At 46.0% G+C, this 19,292-nt stretch overlaps 2 protein-coding genes across 2 annotated transcripts in view; one reads left to right on the top strand and one right to left on the bottom strand.

Moving 5' to 3' along the window:
* LOC114660960 (myosin phosphatase Rho-interacting protein-like) overlaps positions 1–19,292 on the bottom strand; it is a 198,275-nt gene that overhangs the window by 36,282 nt on the left and 142,701 nt on the right. The gene's annotated exons all lie outside the window — the stretch shown is intronic.
* Positions 171–18,175, top strand: cops3 (COP9 signalosome subunit 3). Its single transcript, XM_028814002.2, has 12 exons — positions 171–346; positions 9,611–9,740; positions 9,856–9,968; positions 11,333–11,382; positions 12,512–12,604; positions 13,017–13,196; positions 14,564–14,704; positions 15,709–15,882; positions 16,163–16,249; positions 16,386–16,499; positions 17,719–17,799; positions 17,885–18,175. The coding sequence occupies exons 1-12, from the start codon at positions 292–294 to the stop codon at positions 17,936–17,938; spliced, it is 1,272 nt and encodes a 423-aa protein (XP_028669835.1). The 5' UTR covers positions 171–291; the 3' UTR covers positions 17,939–18,175.

Genomic DNA, 19,292 nt, shown 5'->3' with positions numbered 1-19,292 from the left:
TTACATACTTTCAACTCCTTAGCAATTAAACAAAACCCTCACAGCTGAAAAATGCCAACAAGCCTGCTCTCTCCTTTACGCACGCGCACTCCCCTTTACTAGTCACTTGACGCGTGTGGCCTTGATATCGCGAGTTTATTTACTCACGTGGTCGCTGTAGTCTCGCGATACTTCTTTCTTCGCCGCGGCTGCTTCTCGGCCCGCTTATGGAGTGTCTGCTTGTTAAGACCATTTTTGAATGAAGAATTAACTTACAAGTGCTCTCGTTTGTCGAATAAAACATACAGGAGGATGGCGTCTGCCTTAGAGCAGTTTGTTAACAACGTGCGGCAACTTTCTGCACAAGGTGAGCGATTTCAACCGAAAAATGAAAATGTTTTTACATGTTAAGCAGCTCGCCGTTGAAATGAAGCCTGTCATTTTGCTTTATCATGTCAGTCCCCGTGTTTTGTACATGTTCATTGTGACGTCTTTTAATGTAGCCGGTGCAGCCCAGAAGTAGCCGGTTGTTTAGCAGTAATTCATGTATTTATTTTGAATGCAGTGCCAGCCAAATTATTTTCCTCTTTACTGGCTGTAATGTTTCTCATAGTAAACATGGGTTGAGCATCCGGAGCCCCGGTTTGAATCTTGTGTGATTGGCTGCAGCTGACGAAGAAGACTTGTGATTGGTTAGGCTGCCTGTCACTTTGGTGGAAATCCGTACTGCCGTGTGCGCTGTCCCGTGAAGGCCTTTCGAGTCTCCGTTTGTTTATCTCAGATGAAAGGTGCTACAGCTGACCGGTCCATTGCAGCACCATTTCCGAAGTCAGTCCGCTGCTGCGGATTAGTTTTCCGGGATTTTCAGGTGATCACCTCCACCTTGAGTTCAACTGTAGCGAGAAGACGTGCAGAAGAAAGCCAAAGTTGTGCTTAGTCCAGGTGCTGTGACTCGACACTGCCGTTGTACTAATGAACACGACCTTCTCCATTACCCCGGCCACGTCAATACACAGTTTACACCTTAGTGTGTTTTGGGTTTGTTATTTACTGTAATTTCATGTCAGTTCTTGTCCGTGTGAAAGTGGGCAGTAACTAATTATCTACTCATTTGGTTACGAGCGAGCACGCACAGCTGCTGCGGGGTTCTAAATGAAAGGTAGTAGTGTGCAGAGACGCAGGCTGGGTAGTTCAGTGTGCTTTCTAAATCCCCTTTTTCATTAAGTACCTTATTAATATTGACACGTTAAAGGCGCGTGTCCTGCACCGACTCAGCCCTCCCTGCCCACCGTATTTTCCGAGGGTTAAACTCTGTCCTGTGTTTAAAAGAGGAGCAAAGCCTCACACCGGCCATGTTAGTGCCGCCAATCAACATAGCTTCAAATCCTGATAATAAAATAATAATAATAATACATTTTATTTATATAGCGCCTTTCCCATGCTCAAGGCACTTACAGAATAAATAAAGAACGACAGAATATACAGTATATAGCATTGTACAAACCAGATAAATAAACAAAGAAGATTAAGACAGTAAATTCTGAAAAAAAAACCAGACAACATAATTGATGGTCTCGCACACACACATACAGGTTACATGAGCATCTTGACAGAGAAGTAAACTGAGAGAAGGGTAATAAAGTCAAGTTGAGCTAAAAGCCTTCCTGAACAGATGAGTTTTGAGTTGTTTTTTAAAAGAAGTCATGGAGTCAGCTGACCTGATTAATTTTGGTAGGTCATTCCAGAGTCTGGGCGCTATACAGCTGAAGGCCCTGTCACCCATGGAGTGTAGATTAGTGAGGGGCACAACAAGATTACCAGAATCAGAGGACCTTAGTGGGCGGGCAGGCACATAGTGATGGAGAAGGTCACTGATGTAGTTTGGTGCGAGGTTATTTAAACCTTTGTACGTTATTAGTAGGATTTTATATTCGATTCTGTAGGACACAGGGAGCCAGTGAAGACGGAGCAGGATGGGTGTGATGTGCTCGCTGCTGCTGGTTAGGGTAAGGACTCTTGCAGCTGAGTTTTGAATAAGCTGGAGCTGTGATATAAGATTAGAAGGGGCACCTGCCAGTAGGGAATTACAATAATCGATGTGGGATGTGATAAAAGCATGGACAAGTTTCTCAGCGTTAGAAAAGGAGAGGAAGGAGCGAACACGGGATATGTTACGGAGGTGAAAGTAAGAAAGTTTCTTAATGTGATTTATGTGGGCGGAATAAGTGAGGGAGGAATCAAAAATGACACCAAGATTTTTTACAGTAGAGGCAGGTCTGATGAGATCACCGCCAAGATGGACTGGGAAGGAGCTCATTTTATTAAGTTGCATTTTAGTCCCAATTTGCAGGAGTTCAGTTTTATTGCAATTTAATTTTAAAGAGTTCTGCTCCATCCAGGTTTTAATTTCACTAAGGCAGGTTGTGAGCTGAGAAAGCTCTGATGAAGTTCCACTTTTAACATTGAAGTAGAGCTGAGTATCATCTGCATAAAAATGATAACCCAATCCATAACTACGGATAATATGGCCAAGGGGAAGCATATAAATACAGAAAAGCAGAGGACCGAGGACAGAGCCCTGAGGGACTCCTTGTGTGACTGGCGCTGAGCTGGATCTGCTGTTGCCAAGACTAACAAACTCTTGCCTATCAGTCAGATAGGACTTGAACCACTGGAGGGCAGTGCCAGAGATACCCAGCATGTTCTCCATTCTGGACAGTAGGATGTCATGTCTAACAGTGTCAAATGCTGCACTGAGGTCTAACAGAATTAATATGCTAGTTTGTCCAGAGTCTGCTGCCATAAGCAAATCATTGGTTACCCGTAGCAGAGCAGTTTCACAGCTGTGCCGCGCCCTGAATCCAGACTGAAAGGGTTCCATCAAATTATTAGAGGTTAGGTAATTGGTGAGTTGGGAAGCTACAACACGCTCAAGAACTTTTGACAGGAAAGGTAAGTGGGAAATAGGCCGGAAATTGTTAAGATTGTCAGCATCAAGGCCAGACTTTTTTAACATTGGGATTACAGAAGCAATTTTAAAAGTGAGCGGCACAGAGCCAGTGTCAAGGGATGAGTTTATTATTGTTGTAACAGTCGGGATTATGGCATGAAGGCAGGATTTAAGTAGTGTAGTGGGGATGGGGTCCAGTACACAAGTAGTCGGCCTCATCTTACAAAGCAGGTTATTAACAAACGCAGAAGTGACTGGTGAGAACTTAGAGAAGGAGCTGGATGGAGTGGGAAAACAGGGAGAGATATAAACAGATGATGTATTTATGTTAGTTGAATTATTTAGATCTTTAATTTTGTTACGGAAAAAGTGGAGGAATTCCTCACAGACTTCAGTAGAAGAGGTAGTTGGACCAATTGCGGGTTCGAGTAGTTTATTAACTACAGAGAACAAAACCCTTGGGTTATCGTGGCCACTTTCTATTATTCTGCCATAATGGGTGTTCTTGGCAGAAGTTAGTGCTTCTCTGTAAACTCTTTGGTGGTCAGAGAAAGCCTGGATGTGCACGGTGAGGCCAGTCTTACGTGACATTCTCTCAAGGCGTCGGCCAGCTGCTTTCATAGATCGCAATTCTGAGTTATACCAAGGAGCTGAGCGCTTAAAGGAAACCTCCTTATGTTTTAAAGGAGCTGTTTTATCTAATGCTGAATGAAGGGCTGAGTTATAGTGATCAACAAAACTATCTAGTGTTGGTGGAATAGGTGCAGACAGTAAAAGATCAGAAATGGATCCAGAAAGGATAGAGGGACAGATATTTTTAAGGTTTCTGTAAGAAATTTGTCGTTTACAGGTAAGAGGTGGGAGAGGTAATGAGACAGTGAAAAATACTGCTTTATGGTCAGAGTGTCCCAAATCAGTGCTGTAAATGTTGGCAACAGATAGTCCAGAAGTGCAGATCAGGTCCAATATATGACCACCAGAATGGGTTGGAAAATCAACATGTTGTGTCAAGTCAAAACAGTCCAGTAAGGACAGGAATTCATTTCTCAGTTTAGATGTGGGGGTGTCAATATGGATGTTGAAATCACCAAGAAGGATAATTCTCTGAGAGTAAGAGCTTAGGTGGGTCAAAAGTTCAATCAGATCGGATAAGAAGGATGCATTGTATTTTGGGGGACGATAGAGAACAATGAGTGAGACAGGACCTGATTCCGTTATTAGTTTAAGAGCCAGGCACTCAAAAGACAATGGGCAGTCAATTGGGATTCTTTTAACGTTTAAGTCTTCTCTGATAATTACTGCCAGCCCTCCGCCTTGTCTTGAGCTGCGAGGCTCTGAGTGGAAAGTGAAACCAATTGGAGTCGCCTCTGTGAGACACGATGTGGAAGGAAAGTAAAAAATATATGACAAGAGTGTACAATAGCCAAGTCGTTGCAATATCTTGTACACATTTTTAAAAGTTGTCCAGGTTTCCAGTTCATCTTAATGACTCGATAGGGCGTTTTAGATTTCCATGGCACCTGGGCAAAGAAGTGTATGATGGCTTTTATTTTAAATGCACATCCCCTGAAATGTGTGCAGTTCACCATTTACATGAAAGAATTCTCATTAGACCACTTTATTAGTGCTTTTGAGAATTCTGAATTCCTGGTTAAGGTCCTTCAGATTTTTGTAGCAGGACATGCCCTTCAACTCCAGGGGTGCACTTGGCTGCTCTTCTACACAAGATTGGAAGCTGCGAATTATTTTTGGTAGTATTGTGGCTCGGACTGCAGGTTTGGATTCACTAAGGCTTTCTAACACTGTTCATTTGGACAGACTACTGCACAACATGGGGTTTGAAGTGTTGGCCACAACAACTCCTAGTTTTGTAATGTTAGGCCAATTTTCCAAATGTAATTTAATGTTGGACCCAAGACTGCATGCCATTGGGGGAAAAACGGTGATGAACGATAAACTTGATTGTGATGAGATAATGATAAATAATGTGATAAATCAGAGATTAAAGTTGTGCACTGTGTAGTATGACCAACTGTACAAGCTGCCAATATAGACGATACATTGAGATTGTTAGCTGCATGTTTATTAAAGCAGAAAAATTGCAGTCAGTATTGTAAAAAAGCAAAACATGCTGCAAAAATTTTACAAAAATAATTCTGTGCCTATAACACTACATATTAAATAAATTAAAAGTGTTAAATCTGATTGCAGCAAAAGTTAACAATCTAAGCCTGGGGTGGAATCCCCCCTCAACATCACATAACAGGTGGCAGTGCACTTCAGGAAAAGGGGGGAGGGAGGAGGATAACAAATACACAAACACACACCTTCCCTTTGTTTTACCTTCGCTGAGGAATTCAGTTTGTTAGCAAGTCTGGGGTGTGTTTGCCGGTACACTTGAAACCTTTATCTGGATGACTACATAGATAGCACTTGTGTTAAGTCACCCAAAAAGTGTCTGCCGGACACGGTAAATAGAAGTAGCGCAAGGCATAACAGAATGGCAGACATTTTAATATTACTCTGTTACTAGCCAGTTACATTTCTTTAATAAAATAAGCGCTTACTGATGGCAAGGTGCAGAATGTGTCCAAAACACTGAACATCGGGCCAGTCATTTACTTCAGTAGCTTTGATCATATTTTTCACATTGTCAGCAGTGAAGCACACCACCAGCCCATCTAGCCAAAGCCTCCCATAATCCCATACTTATATTTTCCCCATTGTGTTCTTCAGGGAAGTAGGACGTATGTAAACACGAGTCTTCAATTCAGAGTCACAGTCGATGAAGTGAATTGTCAGGCGTGTGTAGGGCTTCGTTGTCCTGCTTCACCAAAGATCGCTTGTAAATGTAAAAAATTCCACATCTTTCAGCTCATCCAGCACCATTTTCATGGGATTGTTACATATGCATTATAGAACTATTTTACATTACAGCGTGTAATTAATGATATTAAAAAATGAGTAAAACATAATAATTTGAAAGTAATTAATTAATTAATTAATCCACAGACAGATTGAGGAGATCGTTCCTCCCCCAAACTATGCGACTCTTTAATTCCACCAGGGGGGGTAAACGTTAATATTTAACATTATACATAGTTATTGTCTGTTTTTTTCACCTGTATTATTATCATTCTTTAATATTATTTATTGTATCAGTATGCTGCTGCTGAAGAATGTGAATTTCCCATCGGGATTAATAAAGTATCTATCTATCTATCTATCTATCTATCTATCTATCTATCTATCTATCTATCTATCTATCTATCTATCTATCTATCTATCTATTAAATTCTGTTTCATGTTGTGTTAGAGTTATTCATTGCGTTATATATTTTCATTCTGTTTGGCTTTGAAATTAACATGCAGATAACTTTTTAAACTTACATTTTTACTGTAAAACTTTAGTAAAAACATTCATCCATTATCCAGCCCGCTGTATCCTAACTACAGGGTCATGGGGGTCTGCTGGAGCCAATCCCAGGGCGCAAGGCAGGAAACAAACCCTGGGCAGGGCGCACACACACCCCCACACCAAGCGCACACTAAGGACAATTTAGAATCGCCAATGCACCTAACCTGCATGTCTTTGGACTGTGGGAGGAAACCCACCCAGACACGGGGAGAACATGCAAACTCCACGCAGGGAGGACCCGGGAAGCAAACTTGGGTGTCCTAACTGCGGGGCAGCAGCGCTACCACTGTGCCGTCCCTTCAGTAAAAACAATATTTTGAAATTAAATTTTTGTCAATATCGCATTGAATTTTGATTCCGTGTTTGGACTTTCATCGTGACAACGCAATGTATAACTGCCTGTGAGTGAATTTCGTTTCTTTCTCTCTAATAAATAAACTGACTTTTTCGAATGTTTGGCTCTGAGATTTGTTAATTGTCATAACAAAAGCTATTCTAATGGGAAACTGTAAACGTTTTAATACAAATGGCATATCGAGATCTCCTTTGGTGTCTCATGTTAGATGTACAGTACTACATTACCTTTATTGGATACGGCCTTCTTTCAACAGTAATTCAGCTGGTGGAAGACCAGATGGTGTTAACGCTTGTAGATATTCTTCATGATATTGTAAGTTGTTTTCATCTTCCGCACCATCACCACCAACACCAACTGTCTCAGAAGTGTCTATTGATGCACATTTAACTGATTTGCCGTGTAACTGATTAACAATTTTCATGTTAATTCGTTTGACTTCATCGTTTCTCGGTGCTAGGATTGTCCGTGTACTCATTTCTTCTGTTGATAACCCTTCAGGATGAAATTCTTCAATAAAATTTGGGCATAATACGTCTTCTTTTATTGGGAACTTAAAGTGAGGGAAATGTTAAAATTTCTAAGAGCTAAGAGAGCAGAAACTGTGTCTGTCAAAAGCATTCACACCAATGAGAGGTGAGGTTACGGGGTGCGTGGGTGAATGTGGTTGAGAGGAGGGCGGGACTTGAAAACATCTCCTGGCCAAAGTCTTGTCTTGCGGGACTTCCAGAAAGTCTTGTTGCATGATTTATTTTTAATATAATAGAGAGATATACAGACTTTATGGGCACCATGTCTTGATGTCAGGACCTGGGCTCAGACGGTGACGTGTAGTGGCCTGCTTTAGACATGGTTCTGATTTTGTCTTCAGTCTGGCTGTGCTGTTTGCACATTTTTGTGAAAGGCGCTCTACGTAGTGCTGGAACAGGTTTGTTGCGTTTCCTCTCAAAGCAGCCACCACTGCTTGACATGATTTACAAAATACTTGAGTTTCCAAATGGCCTTCCCATTTAAAGCCAATGTACTGCTACACGACAGATTTGCCAGCTCGTCTGGGGACCGAATCTTCTGCTTTTAAGCCAGAACTTTATCTGCTCTATCCATGCCATCACTGCCTTTGCCAATAAGCGAGTTGATGGACACTGAGCTGCTGTTGCGCCTCTTCCACATACCCAGTAAATTATTGGCAATGAGTGTCATCAGCGTGAGAGAGTCTCTGCTCTCAGCCCTTTAGTTTGTAGTTCATTTACTTGCCTAATTTGGTGCAGTTATATATTTGATTTAGGGCTAGTTCTGCTGTAGAAACGACTTGTCGCAGTAACAATGAAAATGCAGTTAATTGTTCAGCATTAGTTGGAACTGAAGAGAGTATGTGTGGAAATCTATTATAGAAAGGGAACGTAGGTGAAAGTAAACTGCATTTTGAAAAATAAAGCTAAAGACCAGTCTGGTAGAGTGTAGTGTGCGGTACGTTATTGTCCTTTCCAGACAATTGTAGCATTACGCAGGTAAAGAAGGAGCCGTATTCTCAGACAGTAATAAATGGGCTATCTAGAGCAGGGGGCAACACAATGGTGCGGGGGCCCAGTCCCCCCTCCGCCACCACTCAAGGCCGGTTTACTGTATGCCTGGTCGCTGTCCCCGTCGAGGGGGCCTTGTGTTACCCCACCTGCCAGGGATGTGTAGGTGAGGCTGATGGCTGACTGTGAACTGTGATGTCCCCCCCACATAAGTGGGCTCAGAGCCCGAGTGACTGAATGGACGCATTGATGAAAATGTCCGTTTTGCTGTGCTGTTGTCACAAATACGCTTTTTTCATGAACAACTGGGAGTTCAGTTGTCTGCTGCGTCTTTTATATCCTTACACAAAAATCTGACTTTTTTGTTTTTGTCTCAAGAACTTTATGAGAGTGCTTGAGATGATGACGGACACTTTTTGAAAATAACACTCCTTAAAATGAAGGAAGTCGTTAGTTTACGGTCTGCTAACTCTGAGATGGCTAAAACTAATCCATGTAGAAGTTGGACAGGTGCCATTACTGCACCTAAGCTGTGGTGTCACTTTTGTCACTTGCTGTTCTCGCCAGCTCAGTGGTGGATTATTGTGTGTAATTCAACTTTGGCAGGGATTTCTGTTGGGTCGACAGGTTTTGTGACGAAGCCCTTCAAGTGGTAACAGCCAGACCGCCTCTCCCCATCATTCATTTGTCAAGAGTCGCGTCTTCAATTTCAAAAGTCATTCCTGTGAGGCTTTGAGTTTCCTGCTTGTGATTTTTGCTGATAATTCCAGAAGTCCACATTTAACAATACTTTAGTTAAAAAGCCCGTGTTTTCCAACTTGATAACTTGAGTCGCATGTGATTTTCCCCTTGGACGTGTTTCCCATCATTTGCCGATGTACAGGATTGGTTGCTATTGGCTTTTATTCTGTCAAACTTTTTTCTCTACATTCTGTGTGAAAACGTGACCAGCACTACAAAGCACCCAGTGTAACACATACAGAGAACTCCTGTTCCTTTAGCACACACTGCTTGGTTGAATTCTACACACTCCCTCTGGTTTTGTCCGGCTGCAGAGATCTGGAGCCTTCCCGAGAAGCGCTGGATGCAACACGGGATTCAGTCCGGGAGTCACTGACGGTGATAACTGCTACCCGGACGTCCGTTTCTTTGTGATGTGGAGACACACAGACGCCACCTGGACTAGTGTGGCCAGTCCTGCCATCAGACTGGGCTCACTGGAGCTGTCGGTTAACAAATCAGAGGAGTTTGGCACCACCATGTACCTCTCGTTGCTTTGCCGTTTTTAAATCCTGCTGAATCTCCACAAATCACACTTATCGGGGCATACGCCAAGACAAGACGAGTCGGTGGAGTAATAACGGGTGCTGTTTCTGTTTGTCCCTTAGGTCAGATGACGCAGCTTTGTGAGCTGATCAATAAAAGCGGAGAGCTGCTAGCTAAGAATTTGTCCCACCTTGATACAGTGCTGGGGGCTTTGGATGTGCAGGAACATTCACTTGGTGTTCTTGCTGTGTTGTAAGTACATTTATTTTTATTTTACCTCTAAATGCAAAGTTTAATTTGATAAAATGACAATGAAAAGCAAACAAGTAATCTCTCCCTCCTTCCTAAATTTGTTTTCTTACGACAGGTTTGTCAAATTTTCCATGCCAAACATCCCAGACTTTGAAACGTTGTTTTCTCAGGTGCAGCTGTTCATAAGCACGTGTAATGGAGAACACATCCGATACGCAACAGACACCTGTAAGTAGTAAAGTGGGGGGGGGGGGGGGGGGGGCAGTCGTACAGCAGACGACTGAGGGATGTGTGGAAAGTAAAAGAAACTTGACTGAAAACTGGCCAGTAGTCAACAGTCGAATGGCAGCACAGAGCATCACAAAGTGACCCAGACCTTTTGAGCCCAGGCTCTTACGAGAAGCTCCAGTTTAGAAGACTAAGCTACCTGTTATAGCAGTCAGGAGCTCTAAATGTCACAGAGGTAAAGTCTTGGCTTATTTGTGTCTCAGCATTGTCACTTTTGGCCTGGCATGTCCCCTGAGGTAGCCGTTCAGGTTGAGGACCAGGGGGCAGGTGGTACAGTGGCGTCTCCTATAAGCCAGTCTGTGCTAAAGCTGAAGGGGTCTGCTCTAACGCTTACCTTGCTGCTTTACTCTGCTTGTTGACCGCCACAGACGTCAAAGCAAATCGGCATACGATGAACCCGTTTTGAGGGTCTTCTGAAGTGTTGTAATCAGCCGGCACGGACTTGACCTTGCATTTCTTTGGTGCCCTTTGGAATCTGGACCCTAGTGACGCACCCAAGTGTGTCTCCAGCTAATGAGACGCCTCTTAAATTTGCCACAATACAAATTCATCAGATGCTACTCGGAGTGTTACAAGTATGGAGTGAGCTGAGGATTCGGCTTTCTGGGCACCCATGTGGTGGTGTCTGTGAGTGGACTCGGCCGGCCCATTCCTAATGTCGGCAGTGTCTGATCCTCTAGTGCAGTCTGTTGTCATTGTCCTGAGCTGTGGCCAGACTCTGGGCGGTATGAGGGGGCACACAGCAGTACTTTGACTAGTCCAGAAGGTGTCTACACGGGCGTGCTGGTCTTTGGCCATAGAAGTTGAATGATAAGATGCTGCTTGATTTGAGGTGTTTGTCATCCTCTGCTTTCATGACTTTGAAATAAGAAAGTCGTGTTACAAACGCGCATGTCGGAGGTTTATAGCGCAGGAGCTTGTCTTCACACAGTGCTGTGGAGTTCCCCTTTCATGTCCTCCTCAGCTTAGTAATTGCTGCTGCTTCTTCTTATGCTACGCCTTTGTAGTTCCTTAAAGCAGACACAGCTGGCCCATAAGGCATTTTTCTTTAACGTCAAGCAATTTATAAAAGGAGTTTTTGCCCTGGAAGTCGAGTGATTAAGCGCTGAGGGGAGAAGCTGAATTCCTGTTTTAGCGGCCGTGTTCAGGTCAGGGCTGCTCTTTGCAGTTTCTTGCTGCATTTGATTGTATAAACCCTGTGTTTTATTTCCCCAGATAATCCACAAGGCGGTGGGCCGCCAGCACTGCTTTCAGGTTTTCTAAGCCCTCTGTGATATCTCCTCTTGTTTGTTTTTTGTTTCTAGTCGCCGGCCTGTGTCATCAGCTGACTAACGCCCTCGTTGAACGGAAGCAGGTAACTTTTATATTAAGACCGCTTTGCTTCTCGTGTGTGATGTCTGTGATCAGCAGTGTGGGAGCGCCCTGGTCGGCTTGTTCAGTGTGAGGGAGAGTCCATCTTTGATAATGAAGCCGAGTCAAACTAGCCACTTGAGCGGGAGCAGGAATACCCCTCAGGCAGTCAGTCGGCCACTGGGTGATGAGAGGGGACAAAGGGTCCACATAACTGGGCCAGTCCGCAGAGTGTATCTTTTAAGAGTTACATTTGCACTTGCGTTGCTGCCTCATCATCATCATCATCTTTGTCAGGAGTCTGATGTTGGGGGAATAAAGCAAAATGTTGAAGTAGCTTTGTCCAGTAAAGCTGGCCGGTTTTATAAAGTTACGCTAAGCTGTGCCTTTTTCCTTTTCACCCGTCTCTATGTGTGCCCCCGCTTCACCTCGCCCTTCCTGCCTTGTGCAGAGAGCTTCTTGAGCACATCCACGCGAGGGTTAGTGGCTTACAGGGGTGTCTTCTAGTAACGACCAGGTGGTTGCAGGTACCCCCTTGAGCTCGTCGTTGTGATTGCAAATTAAAGTCGCCGTCCGCTCCACGCTAAGCTTGATGTTCATTTGGGGTTTGGATTTCTAGTTTCTCCAAGAAACTTGCTTAAATCTTCACAACTGTGTCACCACCGCCAAGTGTCCTTAAAAGACGAATGCGCATGCTGATAATGGCTGACGTGCATTTTTATTTTTTGTGGAGATCTTTTAATACTTTGTACTATTATTCTCTTTAAATGTCTTCCATTTTTTGGTAAAAGCCCAGCAGCTGTGACACAAAAGCAAGAGGCTTTCTTCAGCTTGTGAGTCTCTGACCGGGTCAGGTGCCACTTTGAAAAGCATGATGGGGGGGGGGGGGGGGGACATCCGCCTGTCCTCATGACGACACAAGCATTCTGTTTAAGTAAATGTTTGAAATTTATGAACACTCTCCATTATTTCCTTAGTGTTTCATTTTGTAGGCTATAGGGATTGTATTAACTTGGTTTTGTAACTTAAGACATGCAGTGAAACGTGCCCGTCGACCGGGGTACCCACACTTTCAGGGTATGTTAAATATTTCTGTAGTAATGTGTTCACATTGGGTCTCTTTTTCTGTTCAGCCTCTTAGGGGGATTGGCATTTTAAAACAGGCCATTGATAAAATGCAGATGAACACCAACCAGCTTACCTCAATCCATGCTGACCTCTGCCAGGTAACTCCTCCTCCTCCTCCTCCAGTCCGAGTAACTTGGAAGGCTGAGCACTTGAGTAGAGCACCTTAAACTTGGTCAGCTGGGTAGTACTTTGGGTTTCTGTATGTCCCCAGGTTTACAGCAAGGCTTCAATTGGGCATTTCCAAATTGGGGTAAAATGGGTTTGATTTCTGCAGCAGAAGGGCGGGCGGCCTGCCTGCCTGCCCCTCAGTGACGGCTCGCTGGTCAGAGGTTTGTACGCCTTTTTGACTTGGTGCTGTGAGCTGAAGGCCATTTTCTTGTGTGCTCCTCATGACGGGTCATTCAGTTCAGATGACATTGTTAGACGCACTCGGGGTTTGTCTGGTTTGCGGCTTATTTTTTTTAAATGTATTTATTTTGGATATTTCTTGTATTTTGAATTTGTTCACAGCTCTGTTTACTAGCAAAGTGCTTCAAACCCGCCCTTCCCTACCTTGAACTGGATATGATGGATATCTGTAAAGAAAATGGCGCCTATGATGCGAGGCAATTCCTGTGCTACTACTATTATGGCGGCATGATCTACACAGGACTTAAAAACTTTGAACGAGCTCTCTATTTTTATGAGCAGGTAACAAGTTTTTCTTTCCTTACAAGTAAATAAACTTTATGTGAAAGTCTGGGCAGACCTGGTGCACCAAAGCTGCAATGCCTTCAGTGACACCAGCAGGAGAGTCCGTGGCCTTCAGAGCTTTAATTGGAACTTGAAGAACCTGGACAGACGCGTGGAGACCACTCCGTCCATCACGCTGATAGCGAAGACCTCCCAAAGTCTCCGCCAGCCACGTCTTAAAGGTTGTGGAGGCTTCTGCTTTGACTTCGTGGCGCTGGTGTTTTGTTGCTGGACATTCTTTCAGGCCTGACCACCGCCGTCCTCGATTACGACATTCGCCATGCAGTTAGTTGAAAGAGTTCAGCTGGCATTTCTTATCAGTGCTCTCTAATGACAGGATGGCAGCTTCTCCGCACATCTGCCTTCAGAGTCGTATCATTCAGCAGTGTGAAACCACACAGATACGTGAGGGGCATCAAGGGTCTTACTTTACGGTGGTCTCGGAGTGTATCAGATTTTTTTTTTTTTTAAACTGTTGAATGAGGCAAACTAGTTCTCCCACAATACATACGTAGCCACCGTCACATGTGCTGCACTGCGCATTACTCACTGTGTTACTATTTTTTGTCATTTTATACTTTCGTTCTCACGTCAGCACAACAGCCGCCTAATAAGCTGCATCACCGCTCAGCAGCCAGCCAGTTAGCAGAGCAGTAGAGCCCACTGTTGGCAATTCCCAGAATCCTAGGCGTGTGCGACACCCCAAGTGACTTCTCAGTAGATGCAGCACAAGTGTCACAATCGTCACTTAGTGGTAAACTCCAAATTGGCTTAATGTGACTTGACTTGGACCCCCAGAGTTGCTGAACCTTCTCCCTCTGAGTCAGGAGAGCAGTCATCTCTTGACTAGGCCTGAATGTGCAGCAGGATTTCCCACCCATCATCTTCATTAAAAGGAGGAGACAATGACCCTCTAAGTGAAATCTACAATTCCTGCCCCCTGGAAGCAAGAAGTCGGTTTGTTTTTATTACATGACCGCCTTCTTCTTCTTCATCTTCTTCTTTCAGCTGCTCCCGTTAGGCGTTACCACAGCAGATCATCTTGAATTGTGGTCCTCATATTGATGGATGCCCTTCTTGACGTAACCCTCTCCACTGGTTTGTGTGTCCCTTGGGGCTGCGTTTGCTTTTATTACGTGACCAAAAGCATTTTTTACTAAAGACCACTTGATTCAAGCGTTTTGTATTTGAAAGCAGCACTAGCTGGACGAGCAGTGATTTGGAGCCGCAGGGGGTCCTGGGCTTACGCCACTTGGTGTGCAGGCTGTGCGTGGAGTTTGCTGCTCCCCGGCGTCTTCATCTCCTGTTGTTCTCTCCTGTTGTAGGCCATAACCACTCCCGCCATGGCCGTCAGCCACATTATGTTGGAGGCGTATAAGAAGTATATCCTGGTGTCTCTTATTCTTCATGGCAAAGTTCAGCCTCTTCCCAAATACACGTCCCAGATTGTGGGAAGGTTCATCAAGGTAAGACATTCTCGGCTTGCTTTAAAATTCTGCTTCACGTGCAGCTGTAGATGTTTAGTGTTTGTTTGTTTGTTTCTTTGCTTTCTAATTGGCCAGCAGCCGCCGATGTTTTCAGTTCATATCCACATGCGTGTTGCTCGTAGCCCTTGAGGCATCTTTATTACGTTACTCTTTCGGCCTAAAGGCACACGACACTGGAGCACCGTGAGGGCCTGACTTGAGGTCTCCTTAATTTAAACGCCAGCTCATTCCATTCCCACAGACTCCTCCCAGAGTTCCACAGCACAAAGGGCGAAACACAAACTGACCAATGACTCTTGGCGTACAGCGTGTCCCAGCCATGTGATTGGCCGCAGCCTCCCCACAAGCCAGCATTAGAAGATGGGTAGATGAGTGGCCTTAAGTTATAAGAATTGCGCGTGACAACACAGGGAGAAGCACAAGTGGAAGTGTTGGGACTCGCCTTCTGTACGCGGTGTAAACCTTCACATGCCTTAGCAACACCTTAAACATGCCCATCAGTCAATTTATAAAGCGCCTTTTACAATATCGCCTGGCACATCCTGCTTTACAGATTAGAATAAAAGTATCACAGAGAAATCGCCCAACGTGGCTCACAATAAAATAAGAACATATGTTGTCTCAAATGTCCCGAGGCGTGCAGACAACCTCCACAGAAAAGGTGGCACTCACAGACGCTCACCCTTGTGTCTGCGGTCCGTGTAGGTGTAAAGCGTGGCCCGCCTTTCAAGGGTGCTGGACGCTCAGTTGGCACCGTCTGTGGCACTCGCACGTAGCGTTACCACACTTCATTTCTCATTTTACTTGTTTCGAGGAGACCTGAAAGTGCAACGGTGTGACGATACAAGAGTCCTAGGCGGGCTTTTCTCACAGAGCTGTGCCCCTTGACCATAAACTCGAGAACGTGGCCCCCAGTGCGTCCCCCCACCTTGCCTTGTGCTCCTGTGCCTAATCTGTGGTGTTTCTCTGCTTCTCTCTTGCAGCCTCTTAGTAACGCGTATCACGACCTCGCACAGGTCTACGCGACTAACAATCCGGCGGAGCTGCGGAATGTCGTCAATAAACACAACGAATCCTTCGCCAAGGACAACAACATGGGCCTAGTGAAGCAGTGCCTGTCGTCACTTTACAAGAAGAACATTCAGAGGCTAACCAAGGTAAGAGAACACCATGTGACCTACGACCGCCAAGCAGTAGGTGTCTGGCTGAGCCCTTCTGCAGCCTTACGGGGGGACACCAGGAGGTTGGGTTGGAATCACAGGCCCCCCTCCATGCCTTCCCCCTCCAGTATCCCAAACAAGTCCATGTGTGGTGATGTCCTGGTGTGCAGGGCTGTGTTTGTTCTGAATTGGTTCAGAAACGGGGGTCTCGTTTTGTTGTTTTTAGTCTGATCTGTAAAACGTCCAACAGCCTGCTGACTTGGAATTTCTCCTGCAGACGTTCCTGACGTTGTCCTTGCAAGACATGGCCAGTAGAGTCCAGCTCTCCGGTGCCCAGGAAGCTGAGAAGTACGTCCTTCATATGGTAAGGAGCCCGACTTGTAATCGGTGGTCCTCGTATCTGAGCCTCAGCCCACCATAAACTGGATGGGGCCTTGGATTGGGTGTGTGTGTCCAGAGCGTCAGGCCTCTCTGACAGTCGTGTTTTGTTTTTTGAGCAGATTGAAGACGGAGAGATTTACGCCAGCATCAACCAGAAGGATGGGATGGTCAGCTTTCATGATAACCCAGAAAAGTACAACAACCCTGCAATGCTCCACAACATCGACCAGGAGGCAAGTGGCTGGCGCTGATCTAACGGGCATTTCTTTACTAACGCCCACCTCACCTGCTCATGTGACTTGCACTCCACAGGACACACACACACACACACACACACAGACAGAGTATGGAGATCTAGATGGTCGTCGGGCGGTGGGGCTCGAGACTCTCATCACCGCAGCGGCCATCGCTGTGACTCCTCGTGGGGCCAGTGGCGGACCTCAAAATGAAGTCCCAGGTAGCAGACGGACAGTGCAGCCCATAATTTGATTTCAGTTCTCATTACTGATGTTTAGCCTGCCAACACCACGTACCCACTCTGAGGATCTACACTGCCCATGTGGTCAATACACTGGACGACATACAAGCAAAGTCCGTCTGGTGTTTCAGTTTAGTGTGAACTTTGGAGGAGAGGAAAGGAAAATAAGACTCGCAGACCTGAGAAAAGACATTTCTGATGGGTGGCACTGAGCGAGGCCCACATGGCCACCGTCCCCTTGCAGGTGACCTACTGCCTGTCACACACACACACACAGCATAAAGCAGCGGTGTCTGTGCAGAGGTGAGCACACCGTAGGAGTCGTGGCAGAAATGAGCCGTCACTTTCAGAGAAGTGTCCACACAGCGGTAAGGGGGCACAGGACACTGTGGGCACACAGTCGCTCCCACAGGGCCGTGTAGGCCATTGAGTGACCAGCCGTTGACTTGATGTTGTGGGTCACTTTGAGTAGCCACAGGTAGAAGTGTCCCAAACGTCCTGCTGCTCACACAATTCCTTCGTGTGGTCCGTCGCGTTATTTCAGAAGTCAATTTCTGTTGTAACACAGTAAACGTAACGTGCGTCACGCAGTCGCAGGTAATCCGCCGCCATACACGTTTTATTAAAGTAAGAACAGCTGCGTTAATCTTCTCCCAGCAGCCCCGGGTGGGCGGTGGTCCTCCGCAGGGCTCGGTCCCATAAAGGTGGGCTGCCTGCACCCTGTAAATATTGGAGCGTCCGCGGTGTGTCGGGTGGCGCGGTGGCCAGTGTCCCTGCTGCCAGTCACCGGGGTGTCCTCAGCTCAGAGCATCACAGGCCCTGCTCTCGTTTTCAGATTGGTGAACGTGAATGTCGTTTGAGTGTTTTACTAAAGGTGGGCTCCACAGGCGGACCCAGTATGGCGGCTGTCAGGGCTGCAGGTTCCTCTCCTGTGAGCGCCGACTCAGAGAGCTCTTGATGTTTGCACATTGCAGATGCTGAAGTGTATCGAACTCGACGAAAAGTTAAAGTCCATGGACCAGGAAATCACCGTGAACCCCCAGTTTGTACAGAAGGTAAGACATCCAACTCGAAGGGCGGAGCGCGTTTACGGATCTTTAGGTGCAGGCCGTTAAAAAGAAACCCTTTTGTGTTTTGCAGAGCATGGGCTCTCAAGATGACGACGTCGGGAGCAAAACATCGAGCTACTCCTGAGCTGCGGCGCCACCGCCGGCCCCTCGGTGCCGTGAAGGTCCAAAGTCGGGGTTCCTCGCAATTGGGAGAAACAACATGGACAGTTTGAAAGGCGACTGCTCGAGTCCGTCATTTACGCTTTTCCAACAGGTGGTGTGCTGGTGTGTCTCGCGTAGGTTTATCAGTGTCTTATTTATCGGTGTCGCGATCGAAGCACAATCTTCACATTACCACCAATAAACGTGGACTTTGTGTTCACACGTGTGCGGACCCCTCCTTCTGCACTGCCCTTGGGGACATTTGTGACAAGTGAGCACATCACGGGGTGGACAGCGGCGCCTGTGGGGACCACGTTAGGTGGGAGAGGACGGGCGCAGGGGTGGGCACCTCGTGGGGCGAGGGTGTGACTGTGCTGAGCAGTCATGTGATGTCACCTCCCGCCATTTCCAGTCACATAAACTCAGCTGTGGCTTTATTGTCACATCGGCCATACAGGGGTGTGAAATAATAAGACCACCACAGGGCAACATCTGCATAAAGACAGGACCAGTGCAAGCTGGGTAATGAACTACACTGGGAATAGAAGCTGAGATCAGTCAAAAACGTACGAGGAGCGCAGACCACCACGGGCAGACCAGCCTGCTGGAAGTGGACCTTTTATAAAGATGTCATTAGTTGAGGCCAGAGGGGTCCCGGTGGTCTTTTTGGCTCTGTGTTCTTAGCTCTTGTGTGGGACCCTTCGGCTCAGAGGCACTGCGGTTCCCAAACCAGACTATAATGCCACTTGGAGGATGTGGTGACAGTGGGGCTGGCAGGCTTGTAGTGTTCAGCAGCAGAAGGACATGGAGACCCCAGGGTGGCACACATGACAGAATGTGTTGGTTGATGGGCTGGTGAGGCCTTACAGTTGGCACCACCAGTGATGATCCCAGGGCAGCTGATCCACACAATTTATAGACGACCCTCGCTGTGTAATGGCGGTGGGGTCTTTGACCCCCCAGTGCTGTGTACGATTGTATCGATGACGCGACAAAGATTCACCTTCTGCTCAGCCGGTGCCACTCGCTTTGAGGAATCCGCTGGCATTCACTGTGTAGGCCATCCGTCAGAGGGGGCATCAATGAACAATTTATTAATAGTAGAATAAAATTATTAAGGGGGCAAAATGTGGAAGCCTAGTCCTACACAGAGGACACTCCGGAAGAGGGAGTCCCAGATCTTCATTTTGACATTTGTTAATGCAGAGGACCCCATCGTGTGGCAGTGAAGACCAGTTCAGCTCTGGGGGGTCCCAAGGACACTTGAGATGACACAAGACTCGCAGCTTTACTCCAGGAAAAGCATCTGTGGGGTCCACCTCTTTAATATGCATCAT

The sequence above is a fragment of the Erpetoichthys calabaricus genome, chromosome 11 (genome assembly GCF_900747795.2).
Source record: "Erpetoichthys calabaricus chromosome 11, fErpCal1.3, whole genome shotgun sequence".
NCBI lineage: Eukaryota > Metazoa > Chordata > Cladistia > Polypteriformes > Polypteridae > Erpetoichthys > Erpetoichthys calabaricus.
The sequence above is the reverse complement of the archived record's forward strand: the minus strand, read 5'-3'. Positions and strand labels throughout refer to the sequence as shown.